At 42.7% G+C, this 15,880-nt stretch overlaps 1 protein-coding gene across 1 annotated transcript; it reads right to left on the minus strand.

The window, feature by feature from the left end:
• Positions 1–458: 458 nt before the first annotated feature.
• On the minus strand, positions 459–15,728 carry LOC112227631 (procollagen C-endopeptidase enhancer 2). The gene is made up of 9 exons (XM_024392428.2): positions 15,415–15,728; positions 14,904–15,012; positions 13,884–14,139; positions 12,212–12,336; positions 11,684–11,820; positions 10,991–11,154; positions 6,955–7,038; positions 4,088–4,255; positions 459–1,618 (listed from the first exon to the last, which is right to left on the minus strand). The coding sequence occupies exons 1-9, from the start codon at positions 15,561–15,563 to the stop codon at positions 1,488–1,490; spliced, it is 1,323 nt and encodes a 440-aa protein (XP_024248196.1). The 5' UTR covers positions 15,564–15,728; the 3' UTR covers positions 459–1,487.
• Between the last annotated feature and the right edge of the window lie 152 nt (positions 15,729–15,880).

Below are 15,880 nucleotides of genomic sequence, written 5' to 3' on the forward strand. Positions count from 1 at the left end.
GACTCGAATAATAGTGACTTGGTCCCGGCTCTGCTTTTTTTACCTTGGCAGTGAGAAACGATTAGAGACTAAATATTGAGTTGCATCCCACGCTTGGAAACATACTTGAAAACAGAAGATTATTTTCTCACAGAGAGCTGGCTGTGAGGAGGAGACAGTTGGTTTTAATAGTGGCATCTGAGAGTGTTTCTCACTGTTCAGCTCCAGCATATCCCTGGTTAACACAGAGCATTCAGCTTTACCAACAGCTGTCTCCACACCTGATCATTCCCAGTGCTCAATGGAGCATTCAGCCCGACCAACAGCTGCCTCCACACCTGGCCAAAGTTACCACTAACTCTATGTAGACCAGATATAATGGTTATTTATCTTCATATATACAATGTTAACATGACAAGTTACTACTGGTCAATTAATTAAAGATGACATTCCATATGAAGAATCACATAATAATAAACTTCAGTTTTATTTTTTATTTGGTCAGATGGAAATAATAAAATATAAATAACATTTACTAATTGTTTCATATGAAAATACTTTATATTGATGAAAGGAAAACTCCACCCAAAAACGATCTTTTGGCAAAATGCATCATACCGGTTGTATTTCGGTATTTTGAAAGTTATATATCTTGAAAAGGTGATTAAAAAAAGTGACATTTTGGGACTATATCAACAATGGACTAATGAAACAAACACTAAAATGTCGTTTTTGAGAGGAATTAACCTTTAAGTTCACATCTCCACTTTTTTATTACAAACATTACATTTGAATGCAAGGCGACAAAAACCAAGCTGACATAATGAGATGGAGTGCTGTGTTGTATCCATTCATCGTAAACGCTTTGGCTAATAAGTGACAGTACTAAACAGAACACCAGTTTGACACCAAATCATTCCATTGGGAATAGTATATATTAAACTATTGCACTTTTCGACCCCACATAACATACCTCCCATATCCACAGTGAACATGGAGGATAAAGAGCAGTTAATAAACACTGTCCTTAAAACTACAACACCCAGTCCTCAATAATGTACTTCCTGTAACCAAACCCCATGTTTGATCCAAGCCAACACTCATCGTGACATTTGGCGGTTTTTAGTGGCCTTGAAACGTCAGAATTTTTTATTATTTTTTTTAATAGAAAAAAAAGGGAACTAACTTAGGTATTAGCATATTACAAAACATTTTCTCCTGTTTCGTTCCAACTGGTACTCTCTATCTTCCTCTCCTCCTTCAATTATTACACTCACATCTTCACATTGTGCTCAAAACAGGTCCAGCTCAGAGGAGAGGAAAACAGCATGGGAAAAGAAAGAGAAACAAACAGCCAATCACAGCCTGAGATCTGTAGACTAGTCCTGTGGTAACGGATGAGAGGTGATGAGGGGCAGAGCCAGGGTATGCTGGGCGGAGACTAACGAGAATGGCGTTACATGGTGGTGGTGGGGGGGGCTGGAGTCTCAGGCAGCATGTAGCTGATCTCAGCAGCGTTTCGTCCTCAGTACGTTGAGTCCCCTCTGGTTCTTGGCCTTGAAGGCCATAACGAAGTGATGTGGGGCGATCTTCCCCTTCCCATCCTCGTCCGCTGAGCCCATGAAGATGTAGTTGAGGCCTAGTGAGATCACAAAGACAGAGGCTGAATGCACTGGCGGAACGGCTGAGACATTCAGGAAGGTAGCACATCAGCGTCTATTCAGATAGCCTAGTGGTTAGAGCATTGGGCCAGTAACCAGCAGGTAGCCTAGTGGTTAGAGCGTTGGGCCAGTAACCAGCAGGTAGCCTAGTGGTTAGAGCATTGGGCCAGTAACCGAAAGGTTGCTGGATTGAATCCCTGAGCTGTGACAAGGTAAAAATCTGTTGTTCTGCACCTGAGCAAGGCAGTTTCCTGTTAAGATATCAGAGGGGTTGGGTTAAATGCGGAAGACACATTACAGTCGAAGGCATTCAGTTGTACAACTGACTAGGTATCCCCCTTTCTCCTCTTGGTTCCATATACAGTGTGTTTATGAACATAGACTGTTTGTGGGTATATATATTCACATTATGGATCAATGGCTGAGGGAAAGTATAGATCTTATTCCGACAGTGAGTTTTGCCGCTTACCTCAAACTCCTTCAGATGAGCTTGAAGGTGGAATACAGCAATGGAAGCTAATTCAGAGCCATACACAAGATAGGATAGTCTGTGGAAACACCTGCAACTGGGGTCTACCGTTCCTATTACAGGAGAATGGTGGAACTTTATTTGGGGAGGACGGGGCTCGTGGTAATGGCTGGAGTGGAATCAGTGGAATGGTATCAAATACTTCAAACATAAGGTTTCCATGGTTTTCATATGTTTGATGCCATTGCATTCGCTCCATTCCAGCCACTATTTTGAGCCGTCCTCCCCTCAGCAGCCTCCACTGTCTCTTTAAGTATCTTGTATATTTGGGACACGCCTCTGTTACATGCATTTTTCACACTCAGTGCCACACTTCAAAGTCACGTGAAACTGTGTGAGTATTACTCAACGATAGAATTTGAATTGAAAGAAAAACACATTGGTTGGATGGTGCCATCATGAGAATGGAGAAAAATGCATTTTTAAAAAATTGCAAATTATATCTACAGGCTACATTGTGCTTTTTCTTTCATTATTTACGTTATCTGGCGTTCGTGTGTGATCCTAACCTTTAACCTTTAGGTCTTAACTGTACACCAGATAACCTATACACCAATCACCTAATGCTTTTGGGAACAGGCAGAAAAAAAAGTTTACATCGATCCACAGAGACAAAAGGGACAACGTCGGAGTTTAATTCAATAAGAGGAAAAGCTGTGAAATAGAGAGTTGACAATAAAGACAAAGGAAGGTCAGAAAAGTAATGTTTGGGAATTATTTGGTGAAGTGGTAAAAGATGATCATAGCAGTGCCGGCTATGTTATGTGTGATGATGTGAGGCACAGTCACAAGACAGGAACTTCAAACAGGCCTTTGGCACATCAAGGCAACTGTTGCTGCAGTTCAGATGGGTTGAATGGAAACTGAAATCTGGACACTGACTGTAGGTCTATAACCTCTCACATAGCCTCAATATGAACTCCTGCAGAATTAAGTAAACGATACACCAATTGTAAGCTACATTTTGCCTCAGGAACAGGAGTGGAGAAATATGATTTCTTCCTTTCAGCATCTTGATAGAATGAGAATGCTCAGTTAGATACCGTCTGTGGAGGTGCTGTCTTTATCAGCATCATAAAAGCTGATAGTATTTCAACAACATTAAATATTCATCCAAGCTGAACTGAAATCTTATCGGGAACATGTTGGGTCGTTTCCACAGCTTTCTATTTCCTGACAACTGGTCAAACTGATGTCATTTCCCCTTTTTCTGTTGTTGTTGCGATATTGCATTTTCTCCCCGGTCCCTAAACGTCATTGCTATGAGAAAGAAGCAGAGGCAACAGAAAAAAAACTGTACCAATGTCAACTAGATTGAAGCATTCATTCAAATCGATTTGTGACATTATTTTGGTGAGCACGGATTATTTCGTTTGTAGGACAACATATAACGACAGAAGAGAGGCGCTATGTATCGAATTATAACAACTTGACTAATAAATACCAAAATGTCCGAAATTATAAGCAGAAACCTATGTTTGTGAGGCAAAAAAAATAATCTTCTCTGACTGTAGCCTACAGCACGTTTTCTATATTAGTTAGTTTAGGGGCGGGTGTGAGCCTCAGATTTGACACTTTCTCTCATGTAGTTGCGGATAGGTTATTACCAATTGCGGGTTGGTGCGGGTGACCAAACAGCTGACCCGCACACCATAATATATATCATGGTGAATGTCTGTCATGGACTAATACCTGGTTCCATCATGCATATCATGGTGAATGTCTGTTACTAAACCAAGTCAAACTGATGAATATATCCAGGGGAGAGCGAGTCCCCTAGTAGTGGTCCACATAGCTCTGGTCCTGGGCTATACGGGCAGTTCGAGCGTTCTTCAAGCCCATAGACTATATAAAACCGTTCGAGCCGCACATAACACACTGGACCAGAGCTGTGGCTCGTTGTTGTACGACTACACACCTCGTCTGATGAACGGACACTTCTTGCAGAGGACGATGATCTTGGTGCTCATGGTTTTGCCAGCCTGCTGGATGGCCAGGTTGCTTTCTTTGTAGACGTTGATGATGGAGATGGTGGCGTACACGCTGCCTCCTCGCACCACAGCCGTGATGACAGTTCCTGTTATCACTGTCACAGAACAGAACCACAGGGAGTTTAGAGGGCTGGGATTGGTGTGCTGAACAGAACCACAGGGAGTTTAGAGGGCTGGGATTGGTGTGCTGAACAGAACCACAGGGAGTTTAGAGAGCTGGGATTGGTGTGCTGAACAGAACCACAGGGAGTATAGAGGGCTGGGATTGGTGTGCTGAACAGAACAACAGGGAGCTAATAGGGCTGGGATTGGTGTGCTGAACAGAACCACAGGGAGCTAATAGAGCTGGGATTGGTGTGCTGAACAGAACCACAGGGAGTTTAGAGGGCTGGGATTGGTGTGTTGAACAGAACCACAGGGAGTTTAGAGGGCTGGGATTGGTGTGCTGAACAGAACCACAGGGAGTTTAGAGGGCTGGGATTGGTGTGCTGAACAGAACAACAGGGAGCTAATAGTGCTGGGATTGGTGTGCTGAACAGAACCACAGGGAGTTTAGAGGGCTGGGATTGGTGTGCTGAACAGAACCACAGGGAGCTAATAGGGCTGGGATTGGTGTGCTGAACAGAACCACAGGGAGCTAATAGGGCTGGGATTGGTGTGCTGAACAGAACCACAGGGAGCTAATAGGGCTGGGGTTGGTGTGCTGAACAGAACCACAGGGAGCTAATAGGGCTGGGATTGGTGTGCTGAACAGAACCACAGGGAGCTAATAGGGCTGGGATTGGTGTGCTGAACAGAACCACAGGGAGCTAATAGGGCTGGGGTTGGTGTGCTGAACAGAACCACAGGGAGCTAATAGGGCTGGGATTGGTGTGCTGAACAGAACCACAGGGAGCTAATAGGGCTGGGGTTGGTGTGCTGAACAGAACCACAGGGAGCTAATAGGGCTGGGATTGGTGTGCTGAACAGAACCACAGGGAGCTAATAGGGCTGGGATTGGTGTGCTGAACAGAACCACAGGGAGCTAATAGGGCTGGGATTGGTGTGCTGAACAGAACCACAGGGAGCTAATAGGGCTGGGATTGGTGTGCTGAACAGAACCACATGGAGCTAATAGGGCTGGGATTGGTGTGCTGAACAGAACCACAGGGAGCTAATAGGGCTGGGATTGGTGTGCTGAACAGAACCACAGGGAGTTTAGAGGGCTGGGATTGGTGTGCTGAACAGAACCACAGGGAGCTAATAGGGCTGAGATTGGTGTGCTGAACAGAACAACAGGGAGTTTAGAGGGCTGGGATTGGTATGCTGAACAGAACCACAGGCGCTCAACAAAACCTGCTTTCGATTTATAGTCTGAAAACTGTGTTATCGTCATGAAATGGTGGAGCAGAACTCGACAATATTAAGTCCTGTCGGCTCTGTGTGAGTCGGCTCTGTGTGAGTCGGCTCTGTGTGAGTCGGCTCTGTGTGAGCCTTGATCAAGATAGGATCAAGATTGAATATCTTTCAATACGAATAATGTGATGCTGGGACGTTTCCTGCCGTGGGGGCAAAATGTACTGGTTGAATAGGACATAACGAAAACCATGTGTAAACAGGAAGGAAAAGACGTGTCAGTCGAGTTGTCTGTTAGGTCCTTTTGTGTCTAGCCTAGTCATTAGAACGTGTGATGTAACGCTCTTGGCTTGATATGACTGCAGCTTGTCTGCCAATGTATTATACAATAAAATTTTCCACCAACGCCACATTACTGGGCTTCACTGACAGCCAGTGAGCCAGAACCCTTTTCCTATGCAAATATATCTGACCTGATCTCCCTGAGAAAAAAAAGCAGGAATAAAATACCTGCCTCATTCCATCAACAATCTGTTCAGAGAAAAAGTAACGAATAGAGGTAGTCTGAAGGACGGGGCAGCAAACTGAGGTCATGGAGTATGTTGGAGTATGTTGGAGAATGTTGGAGTATGTTGGAGTATGTTGGCTGAATTAACACTTTCTGTTAGCAACAGTTTTCCGTCAGTTTACTCTGTGAGAAGAGAACTGTGTCTGTCCCACGCAAATTCACTGCCCTCTCAGAAAACACTCAAGCAAGCTTCTGTGACGCGCTGAAAACACCCAGAAGGCCATGGGTAGTGTGTCATGATGGAGGGGACCATGACAACATGGGCTTGTTGTGGGAGGGATGGTTCATATGGACTGGGATTAATGTTAATGTGGGATTAATTAATGTTGGGAGGATTTTCTGTTACCCCCCCATTGCTACTACCCTCTGTTTATTATCTATGCATAGTCACCTTACCCCTGCATACATGTACAAATGACCTCGACTAACCTGTACCCCCGCACATTGACTCGATACCTGTACCCACTGTATATAGCCTCGTTATTGTTATATTATTGTGTTACTTTTTTATTATTTTTTACTTTAGTTTATTTGGTAAATATTTTCTTAACTTTTGAACTGCACTGAGAGTTAAGGGCTTGTAAGTAAGCATTTCACGGTAAGGTCTACACTATTCCACACATGTGACAAATAAAGTTGGATTTGATTTGACTGACACACACACACACACACACACACACACACACACACACACACACACACACACACACACACACACACACACACAGTTGACCTGTTATTGTTTGTTCCTGCTAAGTATTTGTGACAGTAGTACTGGCAGCTTTAGGTAGGGCAGCTTTAGGTAGGGCAGCTTTAGGTAGGGCAGCTTTAGGTAGGGCAGCCATAGTAACAGATGTAGCATTAGCTGAGGGAAAATAGTATTTCTCTTACCGAAGTCACTGGTACAGTAGTTGCTCTCAACAGTTCCACTTCTCTTGCATTTCTGCTGGCACAGACCTACAGAGTACTTCAGAGCTGGGGAGACATAGGAGAAAAAGAGAACACCGTCCCTTAATCAAATCAAATCAAATTTATTTATATAGCCCTTCGTACATCAGCTGATATCTCAAAGTGCTGTACAGAAACCCAGCTTAAAACCCCAAACAGCAAGCAATGCAGGTGTAGAAGCACGGTGGCTAGGAAAAACTCCCTAGAAAGGCCAAAACCTAGGAAGAAACCTAGAGAGGAACCAGGCTATGTGGGGTGGCCAGTCCTCTTCTAGCTGTGCCGGGTGGAGATTATAACAGAACATGGCCAAGATGTTCAAATGTTCATAAATGACCAGCATGGTCGAATAATAATAAGGCTGTATTAATTCACATTCTTCCACATTCGGGTGATGCTAGCAAGTAGGATTTAGGTTGATTTTATTTAACCTCGAGACAATTCAAAGAATGTATTGAAATCAAACAGGCTAATTAATTAGTATAAACACGTCCCATTGAAAACTGTAATTAACTTGGAATCCTACCAGTGGAGGCTCCCAAGAGGAGGAAAGGGAGGACCATCTTAAATAGTGAAACATTTTGATATAAAACTACAGTTAAATATATTCAAGTCACCAAATAATTTATTAAAACACACAATTTTGCGATGAAGGTCTACAGTAGCCTTTAATTAACAGCAGTCTGTAAGGTAGCACCTTGGTGTCGCCGGAGGACAGCTAGCTTCCGTCCTCCTCTGGGAACACTGACTTCAATACAAAATGTGTCAACGATGGTGGCTGTGTGTAGCGGTCATGATATGAAGGTTTGACTTGGAAAGTTTTTTTGCCTGTTCACAGACAGCTGATGTGTTGTGCACTGAAGTCCACAAGCAAAGGGAAAAGGTGAGAGGAGGAGAGCGCGTAGATAGATGCGAGAAGGAATTATATCTATACAACCAGCTGTTTGTATGCGGCTGCTATGAAAGTGAACTGTGTTTGCATGTGATCAAGGGTGTAATCATTGCCCCAATTCTGTTGAAAAATGTTTCTTAAAAACGGAATGAAATGGGGATAAACATACCTGAATTTATCCAATAGAAACTCTTGTTTGCAACTGTTGGACTAATGATTACACCTTAGATCAGCTAGATGCAGGCAAGAGTGTGCAAGTCAGTATTGAATGTGTCACTGTCTATTACCTTGATTACTCAACATTCTCTCGACCTGTGTGCACCTACGTTGTAAACTTTCATTCATAGGCTAGGTTGTAGCAACCTCATGATGGGTATAGGGAAAATTAGAGTATCATGTAGTAGCCAAAACCTATCGATGTTACATTGAACTGGGTGAATGGAATATGAATGAGAGTCATCCAATATGCTGTAAGGCGATGTTGATTAAAAAATGTTAATCCTCCCTCATCTTAAAATGGCACCGACCACCACTGAATCCTACATAACAGATCACATTATTATTTTAAACTTTATTAAGTTAAGAACAAATTCTTATTTACAATGACGGCCTTGCCTTGTTCAGGGGCAGAAAGACAGACTTTGACCTTGTCAGCTTGGGGATTTGATCAAGCAACCTTTCGTTTAGTGGCCCAACGCTCTAACCACTAGGCTACCTGCTGCCCCACATGATATTCATATTAATAATATTCATAATAATAATAATACATTTAATTTGAAAAACACTTTTCTTACACCCAAGGAGCTAAAAATATGAATAATATTATATTATTAATAAAAACAATCAAATAATGATGTACTGTTCATGCTCAAAGTATAGGTGTGCTACCCCAGCAGGTAGCCTAGTGGTTAGAGCTATTGGACTCATAACCAAACATTTGCTAGATCAAATCCCCAAGCTGACAAGGTAAAAATCTGTTGTTCTGCCCCTGAACAAGGCCATTGTCATATATAAGAATTTGTTATTATGCCTTGCCTAGTTAAATAAAAAATAAAACAAAAATTGGTTACTGCTGGCTACCATCTGTTTTTACAATCAAAGCTACTATGGTAGTGGTATCGGGAAGACTAGAAAATGACTCTCCAACCACTGTCCAAATGTTGTTTTTACTGGTGGAGAACAAAACGGCTGAAAGATAAGACAATCAGAGGCGGTCATCACAGGGCCCAGATTACATCATGGTGGAGGGCTGCCAAGGCGATCATCTGACTAGGGATTTGATATTGTGAGTACTGGCCTCAGTGAAGGAAAAACAATGGGTTGTGTGTGCGCCCAAAAAAACATTCCTTACCTCGGGATACTTCATCTAGTAACTATCATTCCTTAACCCAGGATACTTCAACTAGTAACTATCATTCCTTACCCCAGGATACTTCAACTGGTAACTATCATACTTCAACTAGTAACTATCATTCCTTACCCCCGGATACTTCATCTAGTAACTATCATTCCTTACCCCAGGATACTTCAACTAGTAACTATCATTCCTTACCCCAGGATACTTCAACTGGTAACTATCATACTTCAACTAGTAACTATCATTCCTTACCCCCGGATACTTCAACTAGTAACTATCATTCCTTACCCCAGGATACTTCAACTAGTAACTATCATTCCTTACCTCAGGATACTTCAACTAGTAACTATCATTCCTTACCTCAGGATACTTCAACTAGTAACTATCATTCCTTACCCCAGGATACTTCAACTGGTAACTATCATACTTCAACTAGTAACTATCATTCCTTACCCCAGGATACTTCAACTGGTAACTATCATACTTCAACTAGTAACTATCATTCCTTACCCCAGGATACTTCAACTAGTAACTATCATTCCTTACCCCAGGATACTTCAACTAGTAACTATCATTCCTTACCTCAGGATACTTCAACTAGTAACTATCATTCCTTACCTCAGGATACTTCAACTAGTAACTATCATTCCTTACCTCAGGATACTTCAACTGGTAACTATCATTCCTTACCTCAGGATACTTCAACTGGTAACTATCATTCCTTACCTCAGGATACTTCAACTAGTAACTATCATTCCTTAACCCAGGATACCAGGGACCAGGCTAATACCACATTAGATTTTTGGTAAATGCTGCACCTACTCTGTCTGGGGTCCACACAAAACATGACATAATACAGAACATTAATAGACAAGAACAGCTCAAGGACACATGTAGCCTACATATCAATACATACACACAAGATATCTAGGTCCAATAGGGGAGAGGCGTTGTGCCGTGAGGTGTTGCTTTATCTGCTTTTTGAAACTAGATTTGCTGTTTATTTGAGCAATATGAGATTGTTAAGGGTTTCAGCGACTTCATTAGCTGTGGTTTCTGATGCTGCGTATGTGGTTGAATCATCAGCATACATGGACACCCATGCTTTGTTTTAACCAGTGGCAGGTCATTGGTAAAAATAGAAAAGAGCAGAGGGCCTCGTGAGCTGCCCTGCGGGACACCACACTTTACATGTTTGACATTAGAGAAGCTCCCATTAAATAAAACCATTTGAGTTCTATTAGATAGATAGCTCTGAATACACAATATGGCAGAGGTTGAAAAGCCATAACACATGTTTTTTTCAACAGCAGGTTATAGGCTGCACTGAAATCTAACAGTACAGCTCCTACAATCTTATTATTATCAATTTCTCTATAAGCATGCTGAAAGTCTGTTGTTAATTTGTTTACAGAGAAATAGCATTGTATTTGGTCAAACACAATTTTTTCCAACAGTTTGCTAAGAGCTGGCAGCAAGCTTATAGGTCTGCTGTTAGAACCAGTAAACGCCACTTTACCAGATCTGACCTGGGACCAGGCTAATGCCACAGTAGAACTTCAAGCCACATGTGTGGCCTGAAGAAGATAATGATGATGAAGATGATGATGATTCTGAATTGGAATTCTGTAGTGCTAAAAGCTTTTTATATTGTAACAACAAGACTTTAATGTGATGGACAAGAGTAAATATATATCCTGCTTGGATTAAACAGAGGAAAGAGAGCTACCTACGTATGGGTCTGGTGGTAGCAGCTGGGGTTGTGGTGGTCAGTGGTACCGGGGTGGTGGGTAACTTCTTAGGTCTGAACTTGTAGTGGCCGATGAACCCATCTGCAGTCAAACTGAGGTCTGAGAGGAACTGGATCAGGAGCTGGTTACCTTCAGAGAATACTGGACTGAAGGGGGGGGAAGAGAGAGAGAGAGATCACATAGGCTAATGAATACATTGTGCATAGGTTTATCAGTAAATCAGGCATTTGTAGGTTTATAATCTATCCTGTTTACCATATATCCTGATTGCCTAGTCACTTTTACACCCACCTACATGGGAATAATACCTCAATTACCTCAATGACCTCATACCCCTGCACATTGACTCAGTACTAGTACTCCTTGTATAGTCTCATTACTACCTGGTACCCCTGTACATTGACTCAGTACTGGTACACCTTGTATATAGTCTCATTATTGTTATTTTATTCTCTTACTGTTTCCTTTTTATTTTTTGGGGTAGTTTTTGTCTTACTTTTTAACTCTGCATTGTAGGGAAAGGGCTCGTAAGCATTTCACGGTAAAGTCTACACCTGATGTATTTGGTGCATGTGACAAATCAAATGTGAATTGATTTGTTGATCAAGATCAAAACGATAAGCGGTAGCTACATTAGCAAGATAAATGCATAGTATAAACAGGTGTGTGACGTACGCTGGGGGGCTATCGCCACAGTACTTCCCGATCCTCTTGGCATCGTTGACCTCTGCCCCGTTGAAAATGGCCACGTAGTCGTAGCGACAGTAGTTGTCTCTTTCCACATCGAACTTCTCAAACTTCACCTCAATGATCTGTGTTAGTGGACAGGTTACATAGAACACAGGTTACATAGAACACAGGTTACATAGAACACAGGTTACATAGAACCCAGGTTACATAGAACCCAGGTTACATAGAACCCATGTCACATAGAACCCATGTTACATAGAACCCAGGTTACATAGAACACAGGTTACATAGAACACAGGTTACATAGAACACATTACTTTCATCCCACATTCTAAAGGTGTATTACACTGTGCAGCACTAAACATGAGAAAACCACAAAGCAATGATGTGAAAACCTCAAACGATCTCAATCACTCTCAGTGGTGTCATTCGTCAAGTTGAACTGTGAGTAGTAGTAGTATTTGTTAGGATCCCCAATTATCTACTGCTGAGGCATCTGGAGGTAACACTCACCTGGTTCTTAGGAGCCACTATGTGCCATGAGCAGGTGACCCCAGCGGGGTAGTCCTTCTCAGGCCAGTTAGGGGTTTTAATTGACCCGAACGGTTTATCCAGATGACCTCCACAGTACTGGTCCCCTGATGGGTGCAAAGTCAAACCACAATGTTTAGTTATAGTCCCTGGCAGATAGTACTGCTTCACATGCTGTTACTTTAAAGAACTACTGAACATCGTTCCTTATTGTGCAAAATATCTCTTCCTCTTTAACGTCAAAGGACGGAATGTTGTGCATGAAATAATTCTATAATGAGACCTAGAATGTTCTAATCAGTAGGCTAACTCTTATCTCTTGCTTCCTTTGTGATTTACGAGTAACTAAAAAAGACAGTTGTCTGTCTCTATGCCTTGGTCCCGTGCTGGAATGTGTTGTTAACAGGAAGTCTACACGCTAGGCAAGCCATCACACATTGGAGAAAGAACACGTCAGCCTACCACACAAGCTGCTTTGGACTGGCAAGAGATCTGTGGATCTTTAAAAAAACACAGTTTGATCTCCTGTAACATGCAGTTTAGTGACTAACAGTGTTTCCACTACAGCTGAGCTCCCATACTCATGGCTGGCAGACGACAGCGAGTGCAATTTGTCTGAGTAACTAAAATAGACATTGAACCAATGGCTGTGTGGTATTTTCAGTTTTAACCACTCCCAGGAACGGGGAGACAGACAGAGCAACCACAGCCCATCTGTTCCAGCATCAGGTGTGTGAAGAACACTAGTCTATCTAAACTGACAGACCCAGAGACATTCTAGCTGTCAGCTACTGTAGAGGTATGGAGACAAGAGAGAAGGTATACAACCAACCATTAAAATTCCACAAACTAATTCAGGGAGACGTCACCTGGTGAGAAGAGGACGGGACGGCGCTGACCCGTCTGCCTCTAGAGCTCTCCGTCCGGGAAAAACAAGCCGTGACAAATTCCTCGTCCTACTGTGAAATGTGTCGAGACGTTCCTGTTTTTCATTCACCTCGTCCTCGAGCAAGCTTTAAGTCAATAGGTCTCGTCTTAAACTACATAAGAAGTCTGAACTTTATCTTACCAAGTTCCACTGTTCCTTCCACTCACCTGCTATCCGTTGGGAGTGATTTATCAAGCTACAACTGCCTTTTTTGTTCTCAGATGTAAACAATTCCCCTCTCAGATATCTCCATCTGGGTATTGTATCATTACTAGGGGCAGCTAGAGGAGGTTAAGAGGCACGTTAATTACCTTGTTAAAATGTGACCTTTGGCCCTAAACACACAAACACTCACTGACATCGGATGTCTTTACGATGTGTCACGATGTGTCAGAGAAGAGTCACGGCTAGGACTCAGCGTCTAAGGCTCTGCTGAACATGCTTGGGTAGAGGCTGGATACAGATGACTACAGTGTTCCCTACACACTACACCTAGGGCTACAACAGCTTAGAGATGGCACAGCCCCTCTTCAACCCACACAGTGGTTCCTGGCCCGGGAGGTAGCCTAGACAACCGGTGACAATCTCAAATCTCAAGTCTAAATAGACTCCCCTATAGCATCCTAGATCTGTCTCCTGCCACTGTGCGCTTGAGTAAGACACGTAAAACCCTTAAAAACGAGTATAGTATTATTCTATTCTTCGTCTATATTCTATTCTGCTTACCTCTCTCGTGCGGCTCGGCAGCCGAGTACACCGCCAGGAAGCCACTCCCAGCCGTGTTGGCATCAGACACCATCTGAATTAGCATCTTGTTGCCGGTGGAGACCAAGGCGCCTGGCCTGAAGGTCCCACAGAAGCGTCCCAGCCTCTGGCCACTCGCATGGCCGCTGTACACATCTACGTAGTCATAGCGACACAGGTTGTCACTCTCCAGGTCAATGAAGCGGAAGGACAGGACCACCACTTTACCCTCAGGGACCTGAGACAACATACAATCACATACAGTATACAGTACAATCTATACAATCACATACAGTATACAGTACAATCTATACAATCACATACAGTATACAGTACAATCTATACAATCACATACAGTATACAGTACAATCTATACAATCACATACAGTATACAGTACAATCTATTCAATATAGAGTACAATCTATACAATCACATACAGTACAATCTATACAATCACATAAGGGGCCTATCTGACAACTCAATATAATAGGAAACAGATCTTCCTCTGATATGCAATGAATGAACCTATATGAAACTCTTCCCCTTTTAAAAACACCAAACTGCAATCAACAGTCAAATCATTCAAAGTCTAAATCTAGCAGGGATACACATGTTATTAACAAGTAAGAAACATACAGTTTTTCTTTAATTACAGGACTTTGCTGTTGTTGGTGATTATTTCCTCGATTTACCATTCATTCCAGCCATGTGACCAGACTGCATGTTGAAAATACCAAGCAGGCAGCTCAAAGTGCCTGAGGGGGTGCTGTAGCCACTAGCCAAATACCAGACTACCAATTACACAGCTAAGATTTGTGGATTGGTATACCATTGAAGTGTATTACAAGAATCATTTTAGTTCACTGATATTGCTTCTAGTTCTGTCTGACATGGCACTGGTAAAGCAATAGCCTTCAGTAGCTAATTAGGAAGACACTAAGTTGATAACTGTTAAACAAGAATCATGTATTCACAGTAGGCTACAAGTATGTTTGGCTCACCGTGATTCTCCAAACACATTTGGTATTTGGGGGATACACCCCTGGATAACCCAGGCTCCCAACGACCCCAGAATCCTCCGTTATATTGCCTCCGCATGTAAACGTTGGTCTGGAAACATGAGAAAAAATATTTGTGACAACTTCTCATTCTAATACAAATGTCTATCAGGGAATCTTTGAAAGGAGAAAAAAACCTAGGCGTAAAGGTGTTGTTGGTGTTTATTATGGGATTTTCTCGGCAATGCGCCTGTGTGCGTCCTTATGCCTACAGCGCACACTGCAGATTCCTCCAAAATAATAACTCCCGGGTGGTGATGATGATAAATTATGATGATGATTGATGCGGTTCCTTCAGCATTGTGCTGTAGACTAACGTATCATTGACAACTCGTGATAAGGCTTTGTACAGTAGGCTAGTGCTACACAGTTGTATTTCCTGACCAATAGCTTAACACAGAGCCCAAAAAAACTATAGATTGTTAGAATAAAGTGAAGGGAAAAGGTAACCTACCTCCGTCGTGACCCCAGTAGAGACTGCGCGCAGACCTCTGTCAAAGACAGGACACCCCAAGCGCAAAAAATACTGCATATTCTCCACATTGTCGGGTGAACGGACCAGGCACCAGTTCGCCTGTTTTCGCTCCGTGGCATGAATGACATTCAGTGGCTCGAGCAGTGGGGAAAAGTACCCAGGGAAGTTCGTGGAGGGAGTTTCGCAGGCTGCAAGCTGGAACACAGACTGAATATAGCATTTGTTCTGGTGGTAGGAGGGAGCAATCGGCAGGCAGCTGCCTTTTTCCAAAACCTGGGATCAAAGACGCACTGGAAGTATTGGGGTGGGAGGAGTATGGGGGAATGGGGACTCTTGCTTTAGTTTAATACCACACCTGGCATAATAACTTACCTTCGATAGAATAATGTGAATATCCTTAGTGAAAGATTTGTCCAGGGAACAGAGTTCCACATGAACAAAATGT

Source organism: Oncorhynchus tshawytscha, linkage group LG29 (genome assembly GCF_018296145.1).
Source record: "Oncorhynchus tshawytscha isolate Ot180627B linkage group LG29, Otsh_v2.0, whole genome shotgun sequence".
NCBI classification, from domain to species: domain Eukaryota; kingdom Metazoa; phylum Chordata; class Actinopteri; order Salmoniformes; family Salmonidae; genus Oncorhynchus; species Oncorhynchus tshawytscha.

Bases quoted from the DNA above. Each gene is read 5' to 3' on its own strand.
- LOC112227631 (XM_024392428.2), bottom strand. From the start codon at position 15,563: ATGTCATTCATGCCACGGAGCGAAAACAGGCGAACTGGTGCCTGGTCC. The intron at 15,013-15,414 runs GTAGGTTACCTT...TCATGTTTCCAG, and splicing joins CTACTGGGGTCACGACGGAG to ACCAACGTTTACATGCGGAG. The intron at 1,619-4,087 runs GTGTGTAGTCGT...TGATCTCACTAG, and splicing joins GTGTCCGTTCATCAGACGAG to GCCTCAACTACATCTTCATG.